The 14,128-nt window shown below is 54.2% G+C and overlaps 3 protein-coding genes across 3 annotated transcripts; all 3 read right to left on the bottom strand.

Annotated features, from left to right (window-relative positions):
* Positions 1-1,304: 1,304 nt before the first annotated feature.
* On the bottom strand, positions 1,305-5,825 carry BESB_052390 (uncharacterized protein; the record flags this gene model as incomplete). Its single annotated transcript, XM_029363674.1, has 9 exons — positions 1,305-1,420; positions 2,021-2,164; positions 2,823-2,922; positions 3,395-3,724; positions 3,853-3,960; positions 4,154-4,256; positions 4,751-5,234; positions 5,401-5,496; positions 5,777-5,825. The coding sequence occupies 9 exons, from the start codon at positions 5,823-5,825 to the stop codon at positions 1,305-1,307; spliced, it is 1,530 nt and encodes a 509-aa protein (XP_029219597.1).
* A 2,930-nt stretch (positions 5,826-8,755) lies between these two features.
* BESB_052380 (uncharacterized protein) lies at positions 8,756-10,270 on the bottom strand (the record flags this gene model as incomplete). Its single annotated transcript, XM_029363673.1, has 8 exons — positions 8,756-8,819; positions 8,877-8,911; positions 8,971-9,029; positions 9,083-9,109; positions 9,169-9,232; positions 9,956-9,993; positions 10,053-10,103; positions 10,159-10,270. The coding sequence occupies 8 exons, from the start codon at positions 10,268-10,270 to the stop codon at positions 8,756-8,758; spliced, it is 450 nt and encodes a 149-aa protein (XP_029219596.1).
* A 473-nt stretch (positions 10,271-10,743) lies between these two features.
* On the bottom strand, positions 10,744-12,393 carry BESB_052370 (putative outer dynein arm docking complex protein ODA1; the record flags this gene model as incomplete). The annotated part of the gene is made up of 1 exon (XM_029363672.1): positions 10,744-12,393. One exon carries the CDS (start codon positions 12,391-12,393, stop codon positions 10,744-10,746), a length of 1,650 nt encoding a protein of 549 aa, XP_029219595.1.
* Between the last annotated feature and the right edge of the window lie 1,735 nt (positions 12,394-14,128).

The following is a 14,128-nucleotide window of genomic DNA, read 5'->3' as shown; positions in this document are numbered from 1 at the left end:
GAGCACACGACACAGACGATGAGCGCGAGAGCGCCTGCGTGTACATTGGAAAAAGGAGCTCCAAACCCACGCCCAAAAACTGCCGCGCACGTTTGCCGCAGGTGACGTCCCCCGTGAACCCAGCGGACGAGGGAGATTTGTGCGAGAATGGAGACCGTTGCACAGCGCTGGAGCTCCGCCTTCGCTTGAATCGTCTCTGCAGGAAAAAGTGAGGTTCCGCGCACGGCCGGAGAAAAAACAGAAAAGAAAAAACCGGCTGCCGTTGCATACACCCCGACTAACACGCCCGGGAGTTTCGAGAGCGGCGAACTGCTGGAACCCCAACGTCGCAAAACAGTCGAAATACGGGAGAGAACGGGATTGCGAAAAAAAGAGGAGGCAAGCTCCCTAAACAACAGAGGGAGCCGAACGGCTAATGGGTTCGACCCGGATTTTCTAGAAGAGATATTCTTTTTGGCTGATAGTCCGCAGCGGGGCTGATGTTTCGGTTATCGCGTTGCGTGTAGTGAAGAAAAGAGGCACAGCACGACGAGGAACAAAAAGGAAGGCATACGACAAAAAAAGTGGGAAATGTGGCGCCGTAAAGAAGAGCAGGGAGCGCGGCGACGTATTTGGGAAGTTTGTGGTGAACATCCACATAAATACATAAACGAAGCTTGCAGCCGTAGCGGCAGCAATGCATAATTTTTGTTGCGCCTTTGGGAATTCGACAGGTGAAACGCGCTGAGAGAAGGACGACGTGATAGGGGTGTGGGGGTGCCTCCTCGGCGGGAAAGAGCTCCTAAAATCCAGTAGGTGTGAGGAGATGGGGAAATAGGACAGCAGGTGATGCAGAGAAGGGTAAGGAAAGGAAAAAGGAGGGAGAAGAGATGCGGACAGACAAGAGAAAGACAACAACTCCTGCCCGCGCACGCGCAGCGCCTGCTGCATAGTGAACGCAAGATTCGTCCTCTCTCGCAGAAAAATCGTGACAGGGGGGCAGCAGCAGCACAGTAGTCCAGCCGCACCCGGCCTCACGCGCTCTGTGAATGTTGTTCGGCTTTTGTTGTGGCAGGGGGTGTATATCCTGTCCCCCCGCCGACTTTACTCCTCTCATGTGCACAACATGCTTTGCGGGTCCGCGGGAAAAAACAAAGTTCAGCGCACGCCCACCCACACGCCGTCAGAGAGTTTTACGCTGTCGCGGCCGCGCGCGCGCGCGACGCACTAGTCCCCCAGATGAGCGTTTCCCGCCAGGGTTCGCCACGGCATCCTGCACATGCGAATCGCCAGATGCTGACCGCCTCGCGCTTCTTTCCTGACAGCTAGACAGCGCCTCCAGTTGCCTCGGTGACGCTTTCGGCGAATGTCACCTTTCCAAAAGTGAGGATCGTGTCGTTGGTGCTCTTGCTGGAAAGGCGTCGGAGCACAGCGAACGAATCTGCGCCATGGGGAACGAGCAACGAGTCGGCACGGCAGCCTGCGGTGACGATGCTGGTTGACTCGGCGCTCTACGCACCGAGACAGGGAAATAGATCGGAGGGGGCGCCCTCAGTGCCACCCAACCAGTCTTGGTGGTTTTCGCAGAGTCCATCCTCATGTCAGCCGCTTCCGCCACGCATACGTTACTCCCATGACATCCAGAACAACGAGCATGCGCGCGAACGAATGTTTCATGCAAACCTGCGTGTCTGCGGGCACGCAGCCTGCAAAGCGCAGATGAAGAGGCGTGGGGGGAGGCCACAGCATCAAGCGAGGGCAGAGGGAATAAAATTTCAGGTTCTGGGAATTAATTTTGGAATGTGGGGAACACGAACGACTGCGTGGGGGGGCTTTCCTGCAGCCCGCCAAGGCCGGACGGGAGTCGCATCGGAGCCGCCGGTTCCAGTCGTCGTCGGTGGAGCCTCAAGGGCCCGCAGCAAGGCACAAAAAGGCGCGGGGGCTTATCTGAGAGTGGCCGCGTCTATTCCTGTCGTAGGGGTGCACTAAGATGCTGTCCGCTGGCTAGTTAGTTTCGCGCTGCAGACTCACCACGACGTACTCATGACTGCGGTGCCCGCCCTGTAGCAGCACGCAAGACCGCCTCTCTCGCCTACTGCGAGAGTCGCTTGGTTGAAGAGAGAAACTTCTTGGCAGTAGCGAAACAGAGCCGGCGCTGTGGACGGATCAAGGTAGTCCAGCTGAGCTGCGCAAGTAAACAAGCAACAGCCTTGCTACGGGAGACTTGGAACAAGATCTGTGGTCACCTGACGCGAGACCGTCCTGCTCTGCCGCGGAACTCTCTATTCACAAACAGGCACAAGGCGGGCTATTGACCGCCGCTGAACCGCGGCCGAGCAGTGCAGAGTCCGTGTACGTTCTGCATCTAGCGGGAAACCTGGATGAACCACAACCCTCCATGGCGCGGGAGAGTGCAGAGTTCAGATGTCTGTTCAGTTGAGTGCTGAAGTAAGAGCGAACGACGAGCATCATTCTCATGATGATCTTCGCTCGATAAGCAAAACTGCAGTTCTGGTGTGTGTACCGTTTTTCCGTCGAATGAACTATATTGTGTGCCTGTCGCCACACGAAAACTTTCCGACGCATGCAAGCAATGCCGCAGCGCTCACCGGCCAGAATGCTTGTATTGAGAGTATTGTATGCTGACAACGTGGACCAACTTTGGTAAGTATGATGCAGAGGACTCCGCCACTCGCGTGGCAGCCGCGTAGATTTAAAATGCAAAAGAATGAGCAGTGCGTGGTGAGTCAGGAACCAATACACGTAGTCAAATGACGCACAGAAGAGATTCGACGCGGAGCCGTCCACGGGTGATCCGAGGCGCCTGCAAGTAAGTCCCTTACGATGGTGCATCGATTTTTTTTTGCTGCACATCAGAAAACGCGCGAGACCTGTGCTGTATAGCATGACCGGCTGAGCACGGTTGAGTGGGACCGGCGCGGCCTGAGTTTTCATGTAGAGTCCAGTCCGGAAACAGCTTCGGAGCCACGGGAAATATCCATTTCACCATAAGGAACGATCATGCGCCCTCGGCATCACTGTAGCTCGAACAGTCAGAGTCCGACTCTGCGCCATGCAGAGGGACAGCTGTGACCTGTTTCCCAACAGTTATGCACACCTTCTGTACTTTCAGCCATCTCCGGACGGCGCTGCATGCCTGCTGCGCAGTGTCTGCATCAGCAGAGGGAGCCGTGTTCGCTGAACTTTTAGAAAATTTTGAGTCCGCCTGCATAGCAGATGAAAACGTAACACCACGGAAAGAACATCCTGATGTGGCGCGTCTGAGATGGGATCCTCGAACGGACCTGAAACCCGACATCTAACTGCTTCGCTCAACGCTCTCCTCGAAACCTGCTGCGCGATATGTCACCAGACGCCCGTCAGGTGCGTACCAAGTACCGCTGGAGTCGCTCACCTGTGGCGGAGCATCAGTTTCGGTCTCCGCCGTAGAGTCTTGTGCGTTCTCTAATTCGTTTGGCCTGCCGCCAACTTGGGCGTTGGCCTCACTTTGCTCTGCATGGAGCTGCGCCGCGTCGGTATGTACAGCGCGTTCCTCTGCTGCCGCGTCAGACCCCGGCTGCGCTCGGAGCTTCTTCAGCGCCTGCCCCACCGCCGGCCACCAGCGCGGCGGACTCTCGACCGCCGTGTCCGCGGACGAGTGTGGAGAAGAGGACGAGCTTTCTGCGGGAGTGTTGGTGCACTCGGATGTTTCGCGAGACACGCTGAGGAGGGCGGGTCGAATGTCCTGCACTCGACCCAGACACGAAGCCGCTGTCCAGGTCTCTGCGTCTGATTGCAACTCCGCGGTCGTGAGGAACAGAGAGGTATCTGCGTCGCATCTGCGGATGAATCAGGCAAAAACGCGCGACTTACTTCAGCCGTCCAGGCCATGGATACGTGAGGCCGAAACGGACGGACAGAGAGAGCCGTGCCTCCGAAGCTTGTCACAACTTCATTGATGTCTGCGACTAAGGGCGCCACCTGCGACGCAGAAGGATATGAATGAACAGCACGCGGGCCGTAAACGAAACGGTAGCCTCGAGCCTCAACGCATCTCCGTCCTCCATGGCTGTCAGGCGCCCACCCCGAAAGAAGTGCATTCCCCTGATCACACCAGGTCGAGGCTACTGCTCCCACTACGGCGTCGTCGCGCTTGCGGACGCCAAGCCCTTACCAGACGACTAGCACAAATGGGCGATACGGAAACGGCCGCAAAGAAGCAGGAATGATCGTCGTTGCTGAAAATGTCCACTTGGTTCTGCAGTTCGAGCGTAAAGCTAAGTGGCAGCATAGAGAGGCACATCGAGGCACGCACACGCGTCACAGTTACAGCGGGTGCAGAACTCGAACTCCTCAAATAAAAACATTTCTCAAGTGAGGACGCAGTTGCGACACAGCTGCGTGTGCATGTCACAGTCGTCACAGCACAGTCGGGGCGGCAGCGAGTTTGGCGGAAGCTGCGCTGAATCTGACGTCGCAAGCCTCCATCGGAATCCACGGAATCCAGCGACCAAAGTCGTGGTGATGAGTGCACCGCCATGCTCCTGTCGCCTTGCACAGCTCGCTCTTAGTGTAACCGAAATCGAAAAGCGTCGCCTGCGTGCGCAACGGGATCGCAATGTCAACTCAAACTGTGCGGCATTCGTGTCCGATGGACACGAAGTAGATGGGACCTGCACTGTCACGACAAAGTCTTGCCCGCAGGCCACTCCCCGGAGCAGCGGAGCTCCTGAGTCTGTTTAGACAGCTAAAAGCTCATGTAGCTGCCTACCCTTTCCACTGTTTCAGCTTTGCAGAGAGTTTAGCAAGGAAAGGCTCAATCAGGTGGTACTGGAGCATGAACGTCCGACAGAGACTCAAATGCAGGTTCGAGCTGTCCGACACCTGATCCGCAGTCCGCTGTTTCCGTTTCCTGTGCGTTTCGAGGTTTTCGTCTGCTTCTTCTGTAGACGAAGTCAGCCAAGAGCTTGCGGGAGAGGTGGACTCTAATCGCCCGGCTTGCCTCTCCCCTGAGCGGGAACAGACAGGGCAAGCGGCGCCACCAGAATTGTCTGCGTTGACGTCTGTCCCTACTGTGGAATTCACTGCATTTTCCAAGGGCACACCAGGCGGCGAGGCTTCGTCTGTGTTAGCGCTGGAGAACGATAGCAGTCCTCCAGTTTCCTCGGGAACTTGTAAATCATTCGTCAACTCGCACAGCTGACGCAGAGAATCGACTGCAGTCTGAACGCTGTCGTCGACGACTTTCCGAGGTACTGCAAACGCACAGTGGCAAAGAGCGATGGCGCCGAGCATACGGTCGTGTATTCTCTGACAGCGTTGTAGCATTTCAGACAAACCCCAAAAAGGTCCGAGGCGAGAGCCTTTCTCTTTGTTTCGAGCTTCCAAGAGGGTAGTGATACTGTACGAATCTTCACTTACCCGGCACGTACACGAATGTAGCAAAGTTCCCTTCGGCGTGAGGAATCTGTCTTTTTCGAGCTCGCGGCTGCAGGTCCAGAGCGGCGGGCTCTGGCTCTGAGCACACCACACCGGCAAGAATGTTTATTCTCAATCGAGGAAACTGCTCAAGCGTATTCGCATCTCTCGCCCATTTGCCGTCGGATGCGTCGGGATCTCGACTTCAGAACTATGCGATTCAGGCAATGTGAAACACGTTCTTCAGGGTTACGTGCAAAGCCCGAGAGCCACTGCAGTGCTTCTACTAGACGCGAAGTTGATACGTTTGAGAGAAGGAGCTCAGGCGCGCTGGAATCTCGTCGCAAAGACAGAGGAGTTGGCAAAACCGCTTCCTCACCTACCTTCCCACGAGCTGAGGAGTCTTCCACAAGCCCGCATAGTGTCATTGTCAATTCGTTTCATCATCCTTGAGCCAGAACGTCTTTCTGATACCTCAACGATCAGAGCTCCTCAACCCCCGTCGCACTTTCTGGGCGACGCTTCTCAAAGGAGTCACGAGCTCGTACGACTTGTCATTCTCGTCTGAGACATCCCTTGTCAGTCAGTCCACGCTCTTTTGCCCCTCCCGTTTCGATGCGCGTCGTTTCTGAAGATGAAGCCTTTACGGGTGTGAGAGCGATGGACAGCTCCTACGGTGTACGTCCCTCCTCAACGGTTGCGCCACGCACAGTGAAACCTGGTGTGTCGTGTAGCGAACTAACTCCGTCCTGTCTACCATTGAATATTGCAGCAGAAGGAAGAAGGTACGGGGAACAAAATCTTGAAGCTTCTCTGGTAGTCAGCACCTGGAACGGAAAAGGGACTTTCAGCCTCAGAAGTCTCACGCGGCCGTCGAAACGACGCTGTTCTGGCGCTCTCTGTCCTAGGGTACCCGCCCAGCTTTGCGTATTTGGGGCCTGGCTTGCTCAGGGAGAGCATATCGAAACTCACATAACCCACAGGATGGCAATGGAAAAATCATCACGCCACAGTAGCGTTTCTTTGTGAGCAGATCAAGGGAAGATAAAGCATTGTTCCACGGCTTTAGTGGTACCCGTTGTGTCGCGAAAGCATGCAGCCTCGAAATGTCAGTCGGCCGCGGCCTTACGGACAAACAGGCATGGACCAGCAGAATGTCATTTCCCCTGCACCGATCATATGCGTGAGGACAACAGGGTAACTTGGGTGTTGTCAACGCGGGATCTGATGCAGTCTTGTGTCTTCACACAATGCAAAATTGCGCCGGTCTTTGCTCATGAAAGTGCTACTGCGCATGCAGTAGAGTCCGAATGCATGCTCTATGCAGCAAGGCAATTCTATTGGATTAGTATTCTCTTTTGAGCCAGGTTTCGTAAATGCTAAGGGGCATCTCTGTGTGCTGAGACATCCGCTTGAATCACCTACTCCTTCTCCCCACCTCACTGCAATCCTCGAGCCGTGCGAAGCCGCTGGGCACGACCAGTCACATCCCAACTCGTACTATGACCAACCTCTTGGTGCACTGGGAATGGTCGATCGATGTCGGCGGTGGAGAGACCAGTTTTAACGCTCAGGACATGTCGCCTATACGCAGACGATGTCCGACTTTTTTACCCTGCTCAATGGCTCAACGATGCGTGCATTTCATTCTGTTTCGAGGTACTCCAGGCCGAGGCTAACATGTACTACGCGGCGAGAGCCCGCTTCCCTGACAAAAATACAGCACAACGAATCGCGCACGCTCTAGTTTACGAATCGGGTTCCCATGACGCGGAATATGACGAATTGCTGCGCTACAAGCTGGGTCTCGGCGACGGGAGTCGAAAGCCACATTCAGTATCTACCGTGCAACAGCGCTCAACAAGTCCGGTTTCTTTCGGTTCAGAAGGAACGCACGAAGACGAGGAAGCGCAGGAATGCTCACCCATTCTGTTTGTAGACCCTTGTGTATCCTTCTGGGTCTCGATGTGTCCCGATGAAACAGAAGTGAAGGAGTCCCTTGACGGTCTACGCTTACCGCTCCGGTCTGTCGTGGTATGGCCGATCACTGATCAGCAGGATCCCTCCGTCGCTGGAGGTGCACACTGGACTTTGCTCATTGAAGTAGCGTGCAGTGGCGGGCGCGCTGTGCATGCAACAAACCAGCAGCTACGCAAGGCTCCATGTCAGGCCACAAACGTGGAGAGTGGGCACCAATTCTTCCACTTCGACAGTCTCGGTCCGGATTCGCAGGGCTCACGCGGCAATTTAGACGCTGCAAGGCGTCTGCAGCAGGTCCTAGAGTGTCATATGACGCCGTTCAAAGGTGGAAATGCCTGCATGGTGAGGTCGCAGAACAGGACTGGCGCCGCGCCGACCCCTCTTTGCTGCACCCCCCGTCAGAGCAACACGTTCGACTGCGGCGTTCATTGCCTGGTATTTGCCGAGAGACTTCTCCGACTTATGGTCAGAATAGATTGTGAGCACTTGAATAAGGAGAGCACCTCTGTCAAAGCTCCGGTTTCGCTACAGGCGATGCATGTTGTAGTGAAGTCCGAGTGCGTGAGTCCAGGAATGTCATTCGATACATCATGGTTTTCTTTACCAGAACTTCATTGTATTGAGCCTTCAGCTGTGGCTGCCAAAAGACGAGACGCCCTTGATTTGGTCCACAGGCTGACTCGAGAATAAGGCTGAAGGTAATTATTTAAAGAACCAGACGCACAGCATGCGCGTCTCCCCCCTTTTGGTGCCAACTCACGGAAGCTCCAACCTTCATACTGCAACAGGTCGCTCTAGTGGTGCTGCCGGAGCCACATGACGCCCTATGAGCCGACGTCCGGCGCACTCAAGGTGTAAAGAAGCGGAAGGACGCGGAGTGGCACGATTCCAGGTGATAAAAGCCGCAAATAGGACGGTTCATTGTCGACTGGATCATGGACGCTGAAGTGCTACACACAGCCCCAGCGGGCACTTCACTGTCACACGAGTTCTCATCTGTCTTCCACAACACCGAACAGCTCTATTCATAATCATAGCTCGTCTTCGGGGTGCAAATGGGAGCAACCATACTACCAGAGCACATCCGCGCGGAAATATACCCCTTGCGAAGTGCGTACGCCTGCCTGTAAATACCGCCACAGGAGAACCAGCAGGCGGTTTTGCTCCGCTGAGGGACACCGATGCCTGTTAGGGTCGTGTGTGGTTTGGGGCGATTGCTGTCTCGAGAGGCAGGCATGAAAGCCGGAACTGGCGGCTGTTGTCGGTCCAGACATTCAGGGAAGTCTGTCTAGATGGCTATTGTGCTAGCGCTCTAATTGCTCTGGGCTCAATTTCTGTCCAGTTGCTGATTGCCTGGCAGTATGCAACCAAGGCATGATCACGCTTTCCCTTTCCTGCTCTCCGTCCCCAGCAGATCTCGGACGCCGGCATGTGCACTCACTCTAAGCCGCATGTAAAATTTCGTAGACGGAAAGGCCAGCAGGTTAAGTGCTGCTTACACGGAGTTGATCACGCTTTCCAACGACTCTCCATACTGAAAATGGCAACGGTCGGCCTGGTGCGTGGTGGAGAATGCCAGGCAAATACGCTCACTGTTTTCAGCATTTTTCTAGCCTCTTCAGGAGACAGAGGCTTCCTCAGTTTCTTCGAGCCTAAATCAGGTCGCGCGTAAGGATATCACGTGTAATGCTAGAGAGAAACATACTTTTTCCTGCAACTTCCTCCTTCTTTTCTGCAGCATACTGCATCCACTCTGTACTCTAGCCTGTCACCACCAGTCACGTTGCATACCTAGATACTGTTCTTCTGCTTCGTCAATATCAGCTTCTCGTGCTTCCTCCTCATCCTCACTGCCCTGTTAAAAAGACATGGCTGCTATCTCATTTGAAACCCCTCATGGACGAACCTCGGCTTCGTCTTCCACGTCGTCCTCGTCTGACATTCAGGGCTGTCTTGCTTTACCGGCGCGATGCAAGCAAGGTTTCATCAGTACCTTCTTGGGAAAATCGCCCCCCTGCGTGCAAGTGCCTTCCGATCCTCTGACTCTTCTGACCAATTTGTCTGAACGAACCGCAGCAGTTGTTAATAATGTTTATTCCTTTTTCTGCAGACACCGTGGGCTGGAGCATACGCACTACAGTATTTCGAGTTGCACCACCTGCGGAGCGATGAGCAGCTTCAGGAGTGGGGGTATCAAGAATTGCTTCGTCCTGCTCTGTGACTGCCTCTGCCGGCGCATCCATAGCCACGGCTTTCTCCTCAGGAGTTGCAATGTGTTCCAGTGTTCGTTCGTTGGCCGAGGGTGTTTCGGCATCCTCATCTGTGTGCCCAAGGTATAGCCAGGGTAGCGCTGGAAGATCTCAAGGTGACACCCACCTGCTTTTATCTGTTCAATTTTCTCGACCTCGGCGCCCATGCCCTCAGGCAAGGCTTCTGGCGCTAAAAGCACGTCATCAGCCCCCGAAATAGGTTCAATGTGGTGGTCGTCAAGGCCATGTGCGTAGGCATTTGGGATGCCCTCCTTAAAACTGATATTCTACCAGGGCGGATTGACGGGCCAAGTGCAGCTGTTTCTCACTGTTGATTCCACGTCATACGGGTGAGACGCGGCTTTATCTGCCCACAGGTTTTTTGAGCGCGCTTCTACCACAAACAGCCAGCGGGTGGTGAGCTACCTTTTCCTGCAACGAGTCCCTCGTCGGCAGCTTCCGTAGCCTCTGCTTGGTCTGTCAGAGGGCTATGCAGCACATCAGAATAGAGTTTTTGAGCGCCTCCAGTTACCTTCCTCGATGGGATACGCGGCTCTCCCCGTTAGCCGGCTAGCCTCGGAGAGAGGAAAAACAGTAGTCCCCAGGCAAAGTAGAAGGCATACTACGGTCATTAGGTTTCCCATCTTGCCCAACTGGCTATCGGGAACTTGCTTCGTGCAAAGACAGACGAGTAGAAACTCAAACAGGGTGACAGTTGATACGGTGTAACGGATACCGGTTACCCGCCGTATGTACACCTCAATGGGGAACCTACGCATACCGAAAGCTATTTTCTCCAGTCAGTGCGGTGACGGTGTGGCTTAACTCAGGGCAAAGTAGTCCAGAAGAACTGAGAGGAGGCGCAACAGCATAGGAACTCACGCATGTAGCCCCATACCCAGCTCAAGTCCACGTGCCACATGAACTGCTCTCACAAGTAAAGAGCGGCGACCCCACGCCGCACCATGCATATTGTGGCCGCCAGCATACAAGGTGTCTCTGGGCGACGAGCCTCCAACGTAACAGCATGACGCGACGACCAGTGCACTTCCCTCAGCATTAATACCGGGATACAGCAGTACGCGAGGTGATGCTGGAAGGCGGGATCATGTTACGTTCATCTTGGTCCTCCCTTCCGCGTTTTGTTCTTTCTTCTGTCGTCCTTTCTACATCTTCCTTTGAGGAAACGGTCTGTCAGTTCATCCCTGCTAAGGGGGCGGGCGTCAGACTCTTCTTCATCGGAGTGCTCCCGACTACTCATACCATCGAAAGTTGATGGTAGCTTAATCTGTGCAGGACTGCCTTGCACCGGCGCCGCGCCAGGGCGCGACAGCACCCGGCTCACACTGGCAACCCCCACTGGTATGTCTGATGGAGCGACTTCGCGGAGGTAACAGTCGATTATGACGTCAGTCCTCTGTTCAACCGCTTGTAGATACGATACCACACTTGAATCTGTCAGGCCCTGGTTCATCCAAAGCTCCTCAGAATACAACTCGCGGCATCCGAGCATGTCAAACATCCGTTGAATTCCCAGCTTCAGTTCACCTATTTGCTTCGAGATTCCTTCGTTTTTCTCCTCAAACAGTTTCGTCTTCTTCTCAAGGGAAGTAGAGTATGCTTCTAGCTCCTGCAGAACCTCTTGTTTCCTCTTGTCTGCAACGGAACTGGAACAGTGAAAGTTGTCTATGTCTCTCTGTAGTTGAGTGAGACTCGCTTCCGCGGCTTCTATATCTGCGCTGAGCGCGTTGACGTAATTGAACAAAGAGAAGTTCTGTTCCTCAGCGTTCACAAAAGCCTCGAGAAGCTGATCGATGCTCGACATTCCAGTCGCCTCTTTTATTTTGGCGATAGCCTCCTGGTAAGTCTCTATTTGTGCAGCCACGTTATCTCGAGCTCCATTCTCTCCACCGGCAGTCCAAGAGTCCTGCATTTTGTTTTGAGAGTCTCCTTCAGGGGACTGGGCGGTCCGTTTCAACGGAGCCTGATCCCGTTTCTTAGCTTGCTGCTTAAGTTGGTTCTTCTTTTGGTAAACCTCAATGAGGCGGCCCAGCTCAGACCGCTCTTTCTCAAAGTTTTTGTGTTCTTTGCCTGCCTGCGCTTTGAGCAGCGCCACTTGTTGGTGAGCCTCGTCGCGCACTTTGTAAGCAGCGTTTGCCATATCGATGACCTCGACCATATTTTTCTTCGTCTCGAGTAAGTCTCGCTCCATTCTCCTGTATAGGTTGTCGAATGCGACTCGTTCGCGCCGAAGGTTATTGATTTCTTCTTTAAGCTTCTTGTTATACGCGACAGCTTCGCTGTACTTCTGCATCCCCTTGTTCAACCGGTTTTCCAGGATTCGTATTTGCTTAGCAATCGACTCGCTAGAGACCACTGCGCAATACACCCCTCCCATAGTGCCCATCCGCTCCCTGCACTTCATAACTCTATCCTCAATGAGACTGATCTTTGACATGATGTCTTTCTCTTTTCGCTTCTCATCCTCCATGTCTTGAACTAGATTTTGGCATTGCTCGTTCAGAGCCTGCATTTTGCTCCCCATGAGCGTATGCTGCTGGCTGGAGACGGCTTCACGTGTTTCTTGGAGCTCCTGTTTTAGCGTCCGGTTTTCGTGGGAGAACTTCTCTATGGCGGCACGCTGGCGGCGTATCCGCGCCTGGGCGTCTTCAGTGTAGGCCCTGGTGTCATTTTCGAGGACGCGGAATTTCCGTTGCAGCTCCTGTATTTGCAGCTCTACCGGTACTTTACGTGGATCAGTTGCCATTGTGAGAGTTAAACAAAAAGGGGGCAGCAAACCGCTTTGCGCGCATGTTTTCTGCCGTTGTCGCTAGGCGGCGACAGCCCCGTTGGCAATGAGTAGAGGCGGGGCACGCTGTCGCGGGACAGCTGCAACGAGACATACGCGAGTAGTAAACGTCTAATCATTTTTACGAGGCCACATGGCACAGTTCAGCCTAGTTGCGACTGTCCCCAAACAAAAACGAAGGGTTGCTGTTGTCCGGAAATGACCATAAACTGTCAAGGGGGGCGTTCTTTCAGTACATCTGCCCCACAACGCGGCTCCTCAGCTTCCACGAATGCCGTGTAGGCCGCGTCCTGTGGAAAAGACTTCATTTCCTTACTGAATCATGTACACAGCAGACGATGCGTGGTTTCGTCGGTTGTTGCTATCCAAGCCTAACACTGGCTAGGTGAGGCAAAGCAAGAGACTACATACCGATGGAATTCATCATGCAGAGGCCAGATCCGAGTGGGATGCCTCCAGCTGGCCTCTCCTCTACGACCGCATCGCGAAAGATACCCTCTCAGTGCCGGTATCGGCAGTGGCAACAGCCTTCGGATGACTCTCCGTGGGCGTATGTCCCTGGTCCCCGTCCTGATACACAGACAGTCGCTGGCATCAGCGGCTCTCGTGCCGACGCATCTTGCTCCAATGGAGGAGCTGTAGCAAACCGCAACTGCTCCAGCAAGGAAATGTGTATGTGCCTAGAGCCGGACACATACAGCAACTTCCCTGTCCCTCGACCTCGCCCCTCCAAAGGAGTCCGCAATACAGCGTTCATCTCGAGGTACCAAGGAAACAACCTCCTGCAATGTGAAGCCGTTACTGAAGTTAACACTCCTGAAGCACGAAAAACATCGACTCGTCGCCGGAGAGGCTCTCTGCACCCTGACACTCACTATCGTATTTTCGAGACAGAGCCACCCGCGGGCAAGATCCGACTGAGAGGCGATGCGGCGATGGAACTGTACAGACGGTACCACTGTACGTGTCGGGAGGAGCAGAAGACAAAAAAACACCGTATGAGTGCATCACCAGCTGACCACTGTGACATGATCATCCATCATTCTCCTGCGCAAGATCGAAGTGTCGATCTGATCAGGCCTCTCAGTGCGCGCCACTGTCCGAAAAACGTGAACAAGGTAGCAACGGACTTTCTGACGTGGGCAGGGCCTCGAACTAGGGCAGAAGCTAGTTGGAGATACACAACCAAACAGGTGGCTCACTCGCTCGGAGTGCAGGGCTTGCTCACGTGGCACAGTAGTTGCGAGAGTCCTTCCAACCAGACTGGTGTACTGTCTGAAAACGAAGCTCTTGGAAAAGTGAAAAAGGCACCTCGCGCGATAGCTTCAGTTCGAAAGCTGGCTGACTACAATGGATGTAGGATTTTCTCGCCCCACGCTGACAGCACTGCGCAACTGTTGTTTACGCCGGACGGAAAGTAGAACAGGAAAACCTGTCGCGCACATCGGTGCCACTGACTGGAAGTTTCTACTCCTGGCGCTTCCTCACGGAGCGTCACGCTGCATCACTAAGTGAACTGCGGCCCACACGGCGGGGCGTTCACGAGTGCGTGTGAGTAGCCTTTCTTCTGCAGGCTGCCAGTGCATGAATTCGTCCTGAGTGCCCGATATATATATTTAGACGCCTAGCGTGCATGCATCTCAATACTGCTTGAAGGAAAAGCATTCGACTTCCGTCGTTGCTAAGGAAAGAG

Source organism: Besnoitia besnoiti, chromosome IV (genome assembly GCF_002563875.1).
Source record: "Besnoitia besnoiti strain Bb-Ger1 chromosome IV, whole genome shotgun sequence".
NCBI classification, from domain to species: Eukaryota; Apicomplexa; class Conoidasida; order Eucoccidiorida; family Sarcocystidae; genus Besnoitia; species Besnoitia besnoiti.
The sequence above is the reverse complement of the archived record's forward strand: the minus strand, read 5'-3'. Positions and strand labels throughout refer to the sequence as shown.